The 16,893-nt window shown below is 40.1% G+C and overlaps 1 protein-coding gene across 23 annotated transcripts in view; it reads right to left on the bottom strand.

Annotated features, from left to right (window-relative positions):
* LOC118673634 (myomegalin-like) overlaps positions 1–16,893 on the bottom strand; it is a 141,694-nt gene that overhangs the window by 39,389 nt on the left and 85,412 nt on the right. For 22 of the 23 annotated variants that reach the window (XR_004973430.1, XR_004973431.1, XR_004973429.1 and 19 more), the window contains 10 exons: positions 16,669–16,806; positions 15,780–15,959; positions 15,153–15,347; positions 14,403–14,570; positions 14,194–14,275; positions 13,440–13,531; positions 11,013–11,129; positions 10,574–10,711; positions 9,429–9,541; positions 8,092–8,219 (listed from right to left, as the gene is read on the bottom strand). Coding sequence is in view for 20 of the 23 variants with exons in the window: in XM_036344707.1 (XP_036200600.1) it covers positions 8,092–8,219; positions 9,429–9,541; positions 10,574–10,711; positions 11,013–11,129; positions 13,440–13,531; positions 14,194–14,275; positions 14,403–14,570; positions 15,153–15,347; positions 15,780–15,959; positions 16,669–16,806 (1,351 nt within the window). In the remaining 3 variants the exon portion in view is untranslated. The remainder of the gene's footprint in view (positions 1–8,091; positions 8,220–9,428; positions 9,542–10,573; positions 10,712–11,012; positions 11,130–13,439; positions 13,532–14,193; positions 14,276–14,402; positions 14,571–15,152; positions 15,348–15,779; positions 15,960–16,668; positions 16,807–16,893) is intronic. The other variant, XM_036344687.1, reaches the window with a different exon arrangement.

Raw genomic sequence — 16,893 nt, 5'->3', positions numbered from 1 at the left:
TCTTTGGATCAAGGCAGTACCTGTTCAATAAAGCCGTACTTACAAGGGACCTCTACCACTCAACATCTTTGGAGTCCCCTGGCGGACAGTGCACAATAGGCATTTCCATTACTTAATCTTTTAAACCAGCCCCAGAACATCTGGTTCAGGATGTGTAGAGTGAATGAACACACTCCCTAAGCTTTGGCTGTTTTGGAAATTCACTGAATCCAGGATGCTAAATCACTTGAGGACATCTGTACCATATATAGGGTGTCCCCCCAAAAATGTACACACATACTTTGAATAATTATAAAGGCAGTGTTTGTTAAAATACATTTTAAAAAATTGAGCTACCAGCTGTTAAAGCGTGTATACATTTTTTTGGGACACCCTGTATTATGCTTACTATCATTTTTTTTTTTTCTGTACAACAGTACAAATCAGAATCTTTATTTTCTCCTGCCAAGAAAAATGAATTGCCCCACTCAGTGGCAGATTAAGAAAACACACTTTTCATGGTTCCTACTGTTGGGCATTGGGCTAGAGAATGACTCTGTGACTAAAGAAAGCTCAGCTCTGTGAGGTCAGGATCCTCATCCCCACACCATTTTTGGTGAGTTATGTAGCCATTCTGGGCTTACATCCCAAGATGATTCCAGACTAGGTTTCAGGAGTAAGGTTTAGTGGGGAATCAGAATAGGTGGTTGTCACTGGTTTGGAAAGTTTTTGTCTAACTTTCTGTCCTCCACTTACCTCTGCCACCTTCCTGATGCCACATCCACCTTTCTAGATAATGCTGTCTCTTTAATTCACTCGGGAGCAGGGTACCATGGGTTTGAACTCATTAGGAATTAAAGGGAGACCAAGCAAGAACGCCCATTTCATCCCAACACTCCACTACACAGGGGTTTTACTTTCCTTAATGTTTATTTATTTATGTATGTATTTATTTATTTTTAAGCTAGTTTATAGTCCCTGTTTTTCCTCCAGGACAGTGTTAAGTGCTGCTCAGCCTTTCACCAACTTGGATTAGAATGCAGAAAGCTTTTTAGTGTTAGAGTGGGGTGGAATAAAAAAAATTTATAGAGAATACTGGGATGAATGTTATCCCACACAAGGTCCTACATGTTTTACACATTAGACATCCCTCTGTTACCTTCTGTTTGTTTTTTTAAATAATGACAATAAAAGAACTTCTTTTGTGCAAAATACCCCTTTCTAAGCTTTTACAAGGCAACAAAACACTATCTTCAAAACTAACTTGGAATACTTTAAATTTCTAATTTAAAGGTGCTATGTTTTGTATTAATAAACCTACTACTTATTTCTCATGAATGTGAAATAAAATAGTCTGTCACCTTTAGAATCTCTGAAAGCTAAGAATCTGTTCATTCAGATTTAACTTGCTTCTCCTTCTCCAGGGTTAAGTTTTATGTTAGATTGAAATTTTTATTAAAAACTGTTGAGGCTTCAATAATAGTTCTCAAGTTGTGATTCCTGCAAGTTTCTAGGCTCTGAAACACACATACTGAAGTGTTACCAAAACCTTCCCTTTTTAGATTTAGAAAATTATTTTCTGCCAGCTATCTGATGATAAAGTACACAGAAATAAAGCAAACCTCTAAAATACTATACAATCCTTGGCAAAATTTTAATTATTATGCATATATATATACATATATACATATATATGTTATCAATGAGGCAAAAACTCATGCATTTGTGGTGCTTTTTAAATAGCAGGTGGCTATAATTATTAAGAACAGGGGCTCTGGAGCCAGAATGTCTAGGTTAGATTTCTGCTTCTGTCATTAGTTATGTGACTTCAGGCAAGTCACAGCCTTTCCGTATCTCAATTATCTCAGCAGTTAACCCTATTAACTAGGGTTAATAATGACACCCACTCCCTAGTTGTGCACTTTTAAAGGGTTTGCTGCTTTTGAAAGTGCTTAGAATGGTGCTTGGCATATGGCATGTACCACTAAATATTGCCCTTAAACATTATTGTCTTATTATTGTTGGTAAACTAAAGTGGCCCAAGGGTAGGTAACCAGCAGAGGGAAACTTTATACCTGTGATTAACTGGATCTGGATTGGGTCTATTGCATGTCTGTGTGTTTCCCCAAACAAGAGGCTGGAAATCACACTTGGTTCTCCCTGCTTCCCAGAACCGTTGAAAGAACACAGCTTTAATAGAATGAGCTCTTTTGAGTGACAGGTGCTTCACACACTGGGTTCATCATCATCAAATTCTAGCTGCCCTCAAACTCCATCAGGCACGAATAAGCCTTAGAGGAAAGCCATGAAGTGTTATTTTAATTCTGCAGTAACGAGCCCAAACTGGTTGCACACAACCAGTTTCCCCCAACTCGAGTCATTACTGATTTCCCTTCCAGCCATTTATATGGGACCAGCAGAAAAAGAGTAACATTTTCCCATATGGTTACTCAGGATATGGGACTCACATCTGACTATTTTGAAAGAAGATTCAAAGAGCTAAACACTTCACAGCATGAACAAGTTGGCGGTGCCAAGCGCCCGGCTGTTCTTCCCTTGCCGCCAGGCTGCTGAGCGGGGTCCTCTGGGCCCATCTCACTTTCACTTCTGAGCACCCTGCCAAGGGCTCATTACGAGGAGTCACATGTTCACATCATGAACCAGCTACTGCAGGCTCCAGTTTTATGATGCACTATGAGAGAATCAAAGGAAACCGCTCGCCTTTCGAACGCAACAATTTTCACCTGCATCCACTCCCGCCTGGACCGTAAGAAAACTTTAAGAGTTCATATAGTCCTCCATAAACTTCTGCCGAGAAATAAAGTTCTTTAACTCGACAGATTCTGATCTTGGAACAGAAGTAGGTAGAAAACTGTTGTCTTTGGTCAAGCCCCTTCAGGGTGTATCTTTGTCTTTAAATTGCAACCTCTCTTAAGTCGCTACCAGCTTGTCCTTGATTCAGAAAGCAACTGTTCTCAGTGCTTAAGCTTCTACAATGTCAAGGAATTCTTCCTGCTCATGGTCTCTCTCTTTCCACGCAAAGGACATGGGAAGCAGGACTTTCCAGGAACCTTTATGGGGACAGTACCACCCACCATAAGAACTGGCTCCTCACATCTCCATCCCTCTTCCTACTTCTCTCCTTCAGTGAGGAGAGCAAGAAAGGGTTTTAAGGTACAGTAGTCCATTTCCATTTCTGCAGGAAATACAAGGCTGTCCCTTAGGCTCACTTCTTAAAAGCAGAAAAATTCAGGTTCCTTCCTCTTCCTCCCTTTAGTTAAATAAACACAAAGGCATTCATTCACTCACACCAGAGCCTTACTCTGACTTGGAATTTTAGTACAATGGTCAACAGACTGATTCTCCTGTAAGGGAAAAAAAAGATAGGAGCTTTCTCTCTCTTTTTTTTCTTCTCTTAAACCTTTTAAAAATGAAACTAATAGTTACTGTTTGGCCTTGGATACTTTTATTGATCAGTAACAACTTTTTTGGGTGTATCAACTCAAGTGGCTGAAATTCTAATACTTATATGTAAAAAAAAAAAAAGTACACTCTCCACGTCAGCATAAATGTTAACACAGGTCAGCACAGCACAGGGCCATGAAGAAATGCCCTTCCTGAGGAAAATACACGGACTGGGAAATAGACCTGGAAATAACCTAATGCCAAGTTACTGGGTCATTTAACATGTCACTTCCTCCTTCATTTAAATAGTCTGAAGCAGTTTCATTTTTCTCAAAAGCCTTAGGAGCAAACTTTTAAGCGATGAAAATAAAGCTATTTTTATTATCAAACTGTCACTACTTCGTGGAAACAAATTCTGATTTGTAAAACATACCTGTATACACACATGCAGCTTGAGAGAGGATGGCATTTTAGAGCAAGGACTTTGATCATGGCAAACGAAGTGGTGCGCACGCATGTTACTTACGGAAAGCAAACTTCATGCATGTGCAGACATTTATGAGTTCCTTAAGGGAACCAGGAAGCTGATTTGGTTCATGAACCTAACACCCCTACTCTTCACATTATTTTACATCAAACATGTTCTGATGTTGCTGAACTTTCCGTTTTATCCTTCCAGCTTTTGCAAGAGGAAAACAGTATGACAGAGATGTTTATTTCTCGAATTTGACTTGAAACAACGGGAAAAAAGGGAAAGTAATGCAAAAAGAATGAGTAATTCACTTGGTAAGTTTAATTATTTGAAATCTGGTACAGTTATTATTGTCAGCTCTACAGTTTGTTTCCCTCCCACTTCCCATCCTTTGTTGGAAGCTAATTGCAGTGCCAATGTTTGACTTGGGAAACGCATCCTGGCTCTTGTGTTATATAGCAAGAGGCTGAGGACTTACCTTCTGTCAACACTCAGACTACTTAACAGCAACATGCTTGCCATGTAATCATAATCAAAACGGTTTAACAAAGTTATCGATCCAAATGTCTAGCGAGAGGGTGGCGTAAATCATATTCCAAAAGGTGTAAAGACTAAACAACTGTCACCCCATAGAAATCATTCCAATGAATGGTCCCATTGGCTCACTCCTTGCTTTTTGTTATTGGCTGCCTCATGAGCCCCATATTCCTAGCTATTCTTTCTATAGTACAAATGGTTCTATACCACCAAAGGGAGAAGAAAATCTCTCTGAACTTTAACCCCAAGAGAAATGAGAGAACATACTCTGCAGGCGTCATCTCTCAGGATATTAGTATCTGAAAAAGAAAGCTGATTTCACTTATTCTACCATCAGTACAATTTCTACAAGACAGGATGGAAAATGGACTGTGTGCGGAGGACCAATATTTCTTCCTAACTTCATAGGAAGTGTCACATTTCCCTGCAGGACACTGGCTGCTGACCTGTATAATTACTACTGAGGCCCGAGTTGAAGAGGCAACTTGAATTTTTCAGGGCTGTCAAATATGAAGATTCTGTGACTTTTTCATATAAAAAGACCAGAACCCAGAAAACAATGGCTTTATCCTAACAACAGGAACTAGAGTTTTCTGACACTAGCTCAAGGAAAGCCAAGGAATAAAGCATTGTTCTCTCTAAGGCTTACAGCCCAAAGGGAAGTGACTTTAAGTACACCAGTCAGACTTTATTCCTCGAGGAAAGGAGCAATTTGGGTATAATCTGATCTGCTCCCCCTTCACCCAGAGAACCCTGGGTCCAACTGGGAGACAAAGAAAAACGAAATCAATTTCGTGAACTGCATTGAAGCTATAAAGCAAACTTCTCAGGACCAGACACTGAATTCGGAGCATAAATAAGCATAATAGTGATAGGTCTTTATAAAGATTTGTCACAGAGATCACGTATGCATAAACTGTGCAAGTGAAATATACTAAAGAACCCTCTAAGAAAATGTCTTGTGGCTAGAAACTAATATCCTATTCAGGTCAAGATTTTCTTGCTTTAATAGAGCTCTCACTATATATAACAGCATTGACAAATATTTTAAAAATATGAATAAGGAAGTAGAGGTACCAAAAATATTGCTGCTGCCTACAATCGAAGGAAGAAAAATGCGGTGGGGGTAAGGGTAAAAGTACACCTTATCAAGCTAAAAGGCAGACAATATTAGAATAACCCAAAAATGTCTTTTCAAAAGTTAGAACTTGGCTAAACAGCTATGATCTGAGGGAGAATTTCATTCATTCATTTTCTTTCAAGATTTTTTTATTCAGGCATGAAGTTCCATAAGCAGAACACACAATGCTTTATCTAAAATTATGGTGATGTTGAAAAATGCCTGACACAGGAAGCACAATCCAATAAGAGAAAGGGTCTGTGCTTCTAAAGAGAGAATGGATGCTATTATATCATGTTAACTCTAGTTGATATGGTCGATCACAGTATCGTCTATATGTACGTTATAGGACAAAATTCATCAGAACTGTGTCCCCTAATAAATGTCAAATTATCACACAACAGTGGTCGACCAGAGAGCTCTCTCCAGGCAGCCCTGTTTGCAAGCCTCATTCCAGCTACCAGAAAATCAGTACTGATTTCAGTCACATCAGTGGTATCAAAATTAAACTCTTAATTTATCCTCTGCCACTAAAGCACCGAATTTTCTAAAATGTTTTCCAAAGACAGTATCAAAAGGCAAGTAACAAGTTAGTCTGTCCTTTTGGCATCTAAATCGGGACCAGAAATTCACTTACATTTTTCCTCTCTAATCTATTCTGATAATTTTTCAATAGGAAGTTGAGTTTCTCATTATTCATCTAACTTGAATTCCTCTAACACTTAGCAACAGTTCAAGACCCCAAGGGAAGTTCCTACTCTTGTTCAAGGTTGACAGAAGCAGCAGTGGTAATTAACGTAAGTTCCTGTAATCATTGTGAATCATTAGAACCCAAGTCACCCAAAGTTGAATCTTAGGAGACTTAGAAAGCTTCCTTGGTCTATTCGTAAAATTAAGAGATAACATTTCCTAAATGTTTTGGTTGGCTGACATTTTCACTGCTCGAATACCCACCTCCTTACATCCAGAAAGTCACAATAAGCTCTGTGCAGGAAGGGCCTTTTAAGATTAGAAGAGTAAGAAAGTGGATTGGATGGTTCTGCTTATACTTCCTATCCCTGCCAAAGCCACTAAACCTGGAAAGCACTTCCATGAAGAGGAAGACTTATTAAGGCTATCAGTCTTTGCAAAATACTTTATAGAAAATGCTAGGCTGTTCTTTTGGATGGAATTTAGAATGTCAGGCAAGCCATGTCAACACAAGAGTGTGAAAGAAATAACTGTCCTGGAAAACAATGGAGGGCAAACAGGACACTCACTGCACTCCACCTTGTTTACAAAGAGCAGTCACATTAACGGTGCTAGAAAGCCTCAATCCCTGCTCATCAGGTTTAAAAACCAAAATCTTAGCTTCTAATCTAAGCAACTGCCATCCAGCAAAACAGGTATCTCATTTGAACCCACAGAGCTCCAAGTTATCCTGGTTACTTTTTACACTGTCAACAGCGATGAACCAGTACAATCTCCAGTGGCCCTGTCCTTATACCTATCCTGTCGCTGTAAGAAAGCACGGAGACAATGACTGAAACCTATAAACACAGATCTGTGACATTTATTTCTAAACTATTCAAACACCCCAAAGCCTGAAGCCTATTGCTTATTTTAATATGGAGAAATGGAGAAGCACTAAAAAGTGAAAAATATAGGACTCCATCAGGGCACTACCACCTGAAAATAGACAAGCAATACACTCCTCTGGCCATAATGACTTATTTGGTGAAATACTAAGTTTAATGGGGGACGTTCATTTCAAATTATCTTCTTACATAGAGGATTCTGACTCTAGAAGACCTGGGAGCTTTCTTCAAGTCATGATCTGACTAAATAACATACCCTTGGTTTAAAGAAAAAGAATTTAATGGAATTTAATCTCCTAATCTAATTTCATAGTCATTAAAAAATCAATTCTGAACCAATATCGGAGGTAAAGGTTTACTATCAACGCTCTATCCTTTGCCTCTGCTCTTTCGCGTGGCCCTCCCAATGCTATATACAGTCTACCATGACAAGACTTGGTTTTGGTTACCTTCCGATAAGGATTATATCACTCATGCAAAGTCATTTTTATAGACTTTAAATCTCTCTCTCTCATCTTGAAACTTTAAATTACTCTCCCTCAAAGAGCAGGAGTTGACTGAATGGCAAAAATAATACACACGCATGCATTATGACATGATATGGAACATATGAAATGGATTGTGAGAGTGGGGGAAGAATAAACTTTATTGGCCCACAGAAGGGATGAAGGAATCAGGAGGAGGCGCTGGGGAAAAGAATGGATACGGGTGGGAAAACTAAAATGGAATGATTTAAAATGTGCAAATACACTTTGTAACCTCCACCATTCAACGCAGAGATGGAGATGTACTCTGAAGTTCAGGTAGACTAAAGTGAGTTTCACTTTGTAGCTGATGCTACTTGTACCAGTTTTATCATTAGTAAGTCACCATTGAATTCTGCCAGTCAGACCAGGCTCTCTCTGGTTAGTACAAACAAGGCTTTCCATCCTGGTTGCAGTGACCCGCCAGTGCTCAGAAGGCATGCTTGTGACGAACTCGCACACTTTCCAGTTCCCCACCTCCATTGGCGGCCAGGGACTCCAGCCTGCTTAAGCGCTCCAGGCTTCTTCCAAGAATTTCTTCGAGCCGACCGCGCAACACCTGGGCCCCTTCCAGTTCCACCTGCAGAGTCTGGTCTCTGTCAGAGCTGATTAAACATGCCACACGGAAGGAAAATGGATTAGCCATCAACTGTAATGAGTCCACCTGTGCTTGCAAAGAGCCATCAATGCCATGAGACTGAGACCTTCTAAAGCAAGCATGTCAAAGTCACGGCCCGCGGTCCACATGCCTCGTTTATTCGGCTGTGTTAGCCTTTGAGTTTGGCATGCTTGTCTAAAGTAACTCTTCTCCAGGACACAGTGAATGAATGTGGTCTTTGTTGTGGCATTTGTGGCCACTGTGGTAGATTGGCAAGACCTGCTCCTTTCTTTAAAGTTTGTCCCTTATCCTAGGCTCTGGGCCAATCTCACAGGACATTATAGCTCCCGAGATTTATCTCACACCCCTATAGCACATAAGAGAAATTTCATTATTTGACTAAGAGTGTTAGTTTCTGGGGGAAAAAAAAAAAAAAGGAAAAACTAAACATAAACTGAAGCACTATTGAGCCAAGTAAAATACTTGTTCTCTTGTTTGTTAACCAGACTTGACAGTGCTCTGAAAAGGAACCCAGTTCACAGACATTAAGGATCCAGACATTCTTTAAAAAGTAACACAATCAGGGGGTCCTATTCTACCTTTCCTCTTCCTTCATTTGCTTGAAGTAGAAAAAAAAAATTAAATCCAAAAATAATAGAAACTGAATAATAAAAGAATAGTAAAATAATAAAAATTGGGCAAGAGAAAAGGGGGCTAGGAGGGAAGGCAAAATGTACAAAAAGGGGAAGAATATAAAATGGACTAGAAAGATATAATATACATGACCCCAAATCAAGAGGGACAAGAATAAAGACGGGTCACGATGGTTATTGGTGATCCTGGGGTGATATTGCCATCGCAGTAAATATGTTTTCTTCAATGATACTCAACAGTATCAGTTCCCATTACAGCCTTAGTCTTACAGTGGAACAGTCTTTAGTAGGACATGGAGCAGAGAAAGGAAAGGACTATACATGGAGTGCTTACTGGAGGCAAGGCATTATTTTAGAAACCTGCTAGGTCTTCTCATTTGAAATTTGCAACAGCTATATGACTGACTTAAGATTGGACACTTCTGTTCAAAGCAATCCACACAACAAATGACAAACTGGGCAGTCCCAGTAGCTGTCTCTGCTCTCTTTTCTCCCATCTTCGCTATCATACGCATCTGCACTTAATGAGAGTAAACGGGAACACAGTGCAGTCACTCTCTTACCTGTCGGGATGGGCGTGGAACTTCACCAGACTGCTATAGAGCTGTCGCTCTGCTTGTAAGGCCTCATTGAGCCGACTCCGTTCATCTACCAGTCCTTCTAGCATCAGCAGCAGCTGAGGAAACAGTAGAAGAAATGTGCAAATGGAGAAATGAGACATGAAGCCAGTTAATCCTGAGAAAGACTAAAAGAATGCATTAGCATGTGCTTGGACTAAAAGGAAGCTCACTATATTATTACTTACTTATGCTTTCCATGGTATTTTAGTTTTCAAATCAATACCACATGAACTACCATTTTTTCTTCTTTAAAACCCTTTAAGGCAGTGTTTAAACATGGAAGCAAGTAGAAGACAGAGAGGAGCCAGAAGCCTAGGAAAGAGGCTGAGAGAAAGGAGAGGAAGAGAAAGAGAGGAAGGGCAAGAGGGAAACATGTAATGGGACTTCCTAGTATTCTTCATTCATCCAATAAATACTTACTGAGTCCCTTTTATGTGCCAGGTTCTGCTCTAGGAATAAGCTTACTATCCTGTCAGGGGGAAGACATTCATCAATCATGTTTGTCACTGTGTCACTGTGAGCTCTGATAAGTGCGATAAAGATGACGAGCTATGACAGTGCATGACCAGAGAGATCTGTTTAAGGAGACTGGTAGAGTTAAAAGCCAGACTGGAGTGACATGAGCGGTGAGTGAGAGGGATGAGAGTGGAGACCAGGAGCACAGGCAAGTAGGTCTTCTGAGAAGTTTATCATTGAAAAAAGGTTAGACATGGGACAGAAGCTACAAAAGAACTTGGGGAAGAGGCAGAAGTTTTTCTTCTTTTCTTAAAAAAACCCCACAAAAACTTAAAAATTTAATCACTTTTAAAAGATGGTTACATGCAGGCAGATGGATTCAGCCGAGAGAGGTGACTTAGGGGTCAGGGACAACTGACGGTGTGTGACGAAAGAACTGCTTCTCCCTCCACAATTACAAGTGTAAGGAAGGGGCCTCTGCGCTGGTGGCTGACACTGACCAAGGCAGGACACTCCAGAGCACAGATTCTCCATGAAATTCTATCCCCGGACCCCTTCCAGCCAACTGAGATGGACAGGTTTTCCACTGTTTACTTCACAGTGAAAATAAGGTTTGTATTCCAATAACTTACTTGTTGTCTTCGGTTTCCTGAAGCTTCCTGACCCTGTGATTCTACCAAAGCAACTTTTTCCCGAAGAAGTAAGACTTCTTGAGTCAGGCGGTCCATAGCTGGTATGTCTTCAGGATCAACCAGTTGCATCTGCAGGTCCTAGAAGTAAACAAATGGGAATAGTAATAAAAATACTATTCAGCAAAGGAAAAAGTGCTCCTAAGACAGTCTGCTACACTTTCAAGTGGGATACGGATAAGCCATAGGAAGGTAATGATGTATTCTGAACGGAGTCACAGCAACTCTGATTCAAGTCCAAGAGAACACAGCATTATCACGAGACTCTAGCAGTGTGTCCGAGAAATAAGCACTGGCCAACGGACCAATGCATCCGAACGTGTGTAGGTGCCTATTCTGAGTGGTAGCTATTTCCAATGGTCTTTAAAAAGCTTTGAGAGACCTTTATGAGGTCTTCTTTAATCTGTATGTTCCTGGTCAGGGACTCCACATCAGCCGCCTGCACCTGCAGCTCTTCCTCTTGCACAGCCATCATGGACTGTAGAGCAGAAAGTTCCATCTGTGCAGAGAAGAAATCCTCAGGTAAATTATAAGCAACAAAAATTTTATTTGTGTATTTTCTAATTCTATCAAAGCTTACAGTATCACTGTGTGGGCTCATGATGATTTATAACGATACCAAGTTATCGGATGGCTCTGGGCTCCTGTGGCATGTTAGGAGAAAATGTTCCTCCTCACATTTCTTTGCATGAAGAAGCCCTGGCAGTGTAAATCCTGACCTCTTTCCACCCCTTTCCTCATGCAGCCCCGGGCAGGCAGAGGGACTATCGTAATGGTACATGGGGGAATAATAAGCCAGGCATGCTTGACTAGGTTCCGCCTTTCCTAACCTTTGGAGAGAGTTGCCTGCAGGAAGCCTGTTTTTGCCAGGGCTTCTCCAAGGGCAGGCCCCACCCTACCATGCAAACTGGGGAATCTGCCCAGGCCCAGTGTTGCCTGTGACTGGGGAGGTAAGTCTACCTAATTCTGGGGACTGGCTAGCAGGCCCATTGGCTCTTGCATTAAGTTCTCTACCTAAGCCTTTATCAGTAACACAGTTGATAAGGTACCACATCATCTGCCATTACTTTGTTTTATTTCTTAGTTTGTTCAGGTCTGCGTTATGGAAAAAAGGGGTGCTATGTATTAGGCCCTCTTCAGAGATCTCTATCATTAAATATTGAGATAATTTACTCCATTAAAAAAAATGAAAACATGAGAAAGAAACATTATTGCAGCATGATAAAATCTGCAGTCAGACACACATGGGTTTCAAATCATGTCTTAATATCCCTGACAAGACATTTAAACTGAGTTTCAGTTTCCTCAATGGTAAAATGGGAATAATACCTACTTTTCAAGGCTATCTGAAAATAAAAAATATGTATCTAAAGTGCCTGGCACATACTAGACAATCAATAAAGGATGATCACTATTACCACCACTACAATTATCTCAAGATAGTAGGGGAGTACTTAAAAATTGGGAAAAATCTTCATGGCTTTTGGAAAATAACAGATATTAGAGGAAAGTTGATAATGAATATAGACATTGAACTGAGAAGTTGGTAGTTAAGAATACATAAAGGTAAGTAATATAGCTAAATATCATTCACTCCAAATATCCATTTACTCATTATAATTTTATAATCCTGAAAAGAGGACCAGACCAAAGAGTATTACTCTGAAATGAGCATATATGAGAAAAACAGGAACTGCATTTGGAAACTAAAGAACTGACATGAATAATAGATATTGGTTGGGGTAGAGGTCCCCCCGTAAAGGGGAGGATAACTGGGGGATTTTTAAAATTCTTATTTTTTAAATGCCATGCAACTTCATATCCTCAAACTTTATTCATATAATGTGGGTCTGTTTTTAAGGAGATAAATGGTGCAAAAAGAGATGCTAAGAGGTATAATAAGATACTTTGATCACAACTATGAACACAGGCTTTACATTACAGATCTAAGACAAAGAAGTGGAACAAAACTGAGGAACTACACAGCTTAGCCAGTTGAACTGGACTTAAGAACCCATGACCTGAACCGACCTTCTAAAACAGATGCCCTGGTAAATAAAGGCTCTTAGTTGTAGTCTGGAACACTATACTGTGGCCCCAATATTCCCTCTGCGTCATAGCTGGACATACAACTAGCTGCACAGGGAGGCAGAAGGGGGAGAGAGTCTGTAAGGCCAAGAGGCCTCTTCTAAAAAGACTGATGAAAACTCTATTGCTAGAAATAGAGCATAAACATGGGGGAAAAAACATGTTCCAGGAAATGACTACTTAAAAAGCATTTCAAGTCACGAAAGACCTGAGCTTAAATCTTAGCTTTAGTATTTAATTATATGACTACTCCCTACCTCTGTGCTTTAAAAAATCTGAGTTTTAGCTTCTTCATCTATAAGTAGGGCCAACACCACTTACTTTGTATAGAATTGTAAGCATTAGTGCTAATTTAAATAGCCAATACAGTGCACTGCATTTAGCAATTACTCAACGTTAGTGATCATTCTCAAATTTCTCTTGTTCCAAAACTAATGGACCTAATGTCATAAATGTAAGCAGCAATTATATAGCATGTCATTTATTCCCAATTACTTTATTCCAGTTAGCAATGGGCAGAGAAAACTATTATTTTAGCACTTAAAATGTTTTAACAGTCCCCATTTATAAAAACCAGAGCATCTTGGAGAGGTAATGTGTATATAAAGTGATTTATATTTTTCTCCAGATATTATAGTTGGAGAAGTGTACTTTCTTAAATATAAATTATTTTGAAAGAAAAACCAGGAATTTAGAAATTAGGCTTGACTAGAAAACTCACCCGACTTTCTCTTTCTTTTTTAGCCATGAGTTCAAGTTCCTCTTTGGCATTACTCAGTTCTTTTTCCAGCCCTGCAACTGTGTCCAAGTCTCCTAAAATTGGAGAAAAAAAACAACAGTGCTAGTTTCTATCACTATTAACATAGCATGATCTCTGCTGCCTCCTTTCTCAGAAATTTACTCTGAAGACACACCCCAACAATAAAAAACAACATATATGCACAGGTTGTTCTTTGCAACATTATTTGTAAAAGCAAAACACTGCAAGCAACCTATATGCTTATAAAATAAGATTAAGTAAGACGTAGTATAACCACACCAAGGTTAAATTTTCTGTGTGATAAATTATATTGTAGTTATGGAGGCAACTGCTTGCCCCTCCCAACACTGAAATGTCACCTTATAGCAAGTGTCCTCAGCCTTCTTAAAAGATACCCAGAAGGTATCAGCCCCATCGTTCTGCTGTGCAGGTTTGGAAACACTACCTCCTGCATTACTGAATCCCTGCAAAGCTATCTGAAAAGGAGGATGCAATTTCCCTGGCCAAACTGCATACCCAGAGCAATCACCTCAATTCAACATAAGGAAAGGGCAGTTCTTCCTAGAATAGACGCGTCTTCATCCTTTCAGGGGAACGCAAATTTAATTTTTCCATTAAGGTAGGAAGGGAAAGAGAGTCTTGGCCAAACCTATTAAAAGAGAATTATGGGAAGGAAAAGCAGAGATTCCTTAATGAAATGAAATTTGATGCTTACCTAATGGGGACTTGGGTACGGTGGTATCCGCTTTGGTAGTCAATGAAGTTCTATCATCTCTGGAGGGTATGTGCACTGAACCCTGAAAATTGGAGGAGTTGGGGGATTTAGGAAGATGCAGGAACCATGATCACAATGACAAGGACTTGGATTCTTCTCACACATGTCAGATAATTATCAAACATATCTACACAAGTCTACAGTCTTACTTGATCAGTCTGCTCTCCGAGGCGGGGGCTGATGGAGGTCCCTCCAGTCAGCTGGCTGGAGATGAGTGCTTGGGACACCATGAAGTCTTTCCCTCCTAAATATTGGCGAAGGGCCTGCAATTCTGAATTTCTTTCCATTAGGGCTTGCACCATCTTCTCGGCAGCAGCCTAGAATGGAAATCACACATGACATCAGAAAGATTCTCTAATAAAACAAAATTTGTGTTCTGATGTTATATGTTAAAAGCCAACCATTTATGAAGCCAGTTTTGGGACCCTAGAAAATAGTTTCCTTGCTTTCAGTTTACAGGGAAAAACAGGCAATGAGTGAAAAGTCTCTCATAGGTAGAATATTAGAAAAAACTGAATATAACAGATAATATTAAAGATAAAATAATCTGAAATTGGTTCTGCTAGAACTCATCAGACCAAGGTGTCAAGATTCTGGTTTGGTCCTAGCTGGTTTGGCTCAGTGGACAGAGCATTGGCCTGCATCAGCCTGCGGTTTGAAGGGTCCCAGGTACGATTCCAGTCAAGGGCACATGCCCCGGCTGTGGGCTCAATCCCCAATACAGGGCATGCAGGAGGCAGCCGATCAATGATTCTCTCATCATTGATGTTTCTATCTCTCTCCCTCTCCCCTCCTCTCTGAAATCAGTAAAAATATATTTTTTTAAAAAAAGATTCTGGTTTGAATTGGGATAACAAATGTCTTCCTTTACTCTGGGTAAAGTGTGTGTTAGTCCTTACCTGGCTCTGCCGCTCCCTGGCACTCATAGACTGAAGCAGGCCCTGAATCTCCACTTCGTGTTCCACAGCTAGTTTGTTTCGGTCACTTAGAAGGTCCTGCAGCATCCTTTCCTTGCGCTGCAGACGCTGGCACAGCTCCTCAGCGATCTCACTCTGCCCTGGTCCGAGTTTACAGAGCAAGGTTGCATTAACATCCTGAGACAGAGGAAACAGTGTAAGTTTTGGAGGAAAGAATTCCCTCTACTACATATCAGAGGGCTTTTAAGAATCTATCATATAAGAAAGAGCTGTGAGATTCTGAAGAACAAGTATCAGTGTTTCATTTGTTTTTGTTTCCCCAGACCCAGCGCAGGCCTGGCACATAGAAGCCTATAAATACATGCTCAGTGAATGAACACTGACAATACAGAAGAATACTTATGGCAACTGACATACTGTTTTGAAATAACAAACTCCGTGAATTTATAGGAGGAGGGACAACAGTCCCAGTGAAAGCCAGTGACTCGCCCAGGCACAGAACGGAATTAAAGACTTGGGTCACTGGCCTCCCAGACCTCAAGAGTCCTAATCCAAGACTGAGGTTATGTAACTGATAAACTGACTACCAGTAAGTTAACAAAGTCTTGCCTCCACTTCTTTGTTCCTGTCATGCAGAGATGTCTGTAACTGCTGAATGATACTTTCTTGTTCCTTCTGCCAATGGCTAAATTTGGTTTCCATTTCTTCTTTCAGCCATTGGAGGTTTTGACAGGTAGCAGATAACTGCTCCACTTCCAGGCCTTTGGCCCTCAGGAGGCTCTCCATGCTCTACGGTCACAAAGAAAGCAACCGTAAGTCCAAGGACCACTCCACACACCTCCGGTTACACATGAAACCCGATCTACCTTTAAATTATCTTCATGTTATCAACTATTTTACAAAAGGAGGAAACTTAGTACCTAATCTAAAAATGCCATACTAATTTATTTTTTGTTTTTAGAAACTCTCATCTAGCTTGTAGAGACATAAACGTAACATACATGATAAATGATGTATTTTGGAGAAAGTAGGCTATACTATACAAGCAGTGGAGAACTTCTTTAAGAAGTGGCAGATGGTTAGATATATAAGCTCTAAAATAAATATCAAAAATGTTCCACAGTAAGTATTATTAAACAAATGATCTGATTGTGGCCATACACAGACATGTATATAACATTAATGGGAAAACCACAATGCAGTAGTTGCACCCTGGCAATGCTTATGTAAAAGTGTACAGATATTGACAAGGATTAGAAATTAATTAGAACCATGTATAGAAATCCATATTCACTGCCTCCCTCTACAAAGTTCATGAAAGTGCTAAAACGTCTCACTTCCTAATCCCTGATGATGAAACTAATGACTATTATTTTGTTTGTTTTTATTTTTTTTTCTCATAAATTAATACACTGGTTTGCAGAAAATGATAGAAGGGCTGATGCTTCAGGAATGCAAGTAGGAGAGGGATGCCACGTCAGGACAGATTTGCTCTTACCTGCATGGTAGCTTCATTAGAGGAGAGGATACCGCGCAGCCTCTCTAAGTCAAGATCTCGCTCTCTCACGGCAAGACGGAGTTGCCGCAGCTCCTTTTCTTTTTCTTCTAGAGTGGAGAACTTTTCATCTATAGCCCGCTGCAAGGAAAGCAAGGGTCCTAAAGCTCTGTAAGAGCCACTATCCTGATCACCCTTTTCCAATAGGAATCCCAATATAAAGGAATG

The sequence above is a fragment of the Myotis myotis genome, unplaced genomic scaffold (genome assembly GCF_014108235.1).
Source record: "Myotis myotis isolate mMyoMyo1 unplaced genomic scaffold, mMyoMyo1.p scaffold_m19_p_18, whole genome shotgun sequence".
Taxonomy (NCBI): domain Eukaryota; kingdom Metazoa; phylum Chordata; class Mammalia; order Chiroptera; family Vespertilionidae; genus Myotis; species Myotis myotis.
This window is presented reverse-complemented; position numbering and strand designations above follow the sequence as displayed.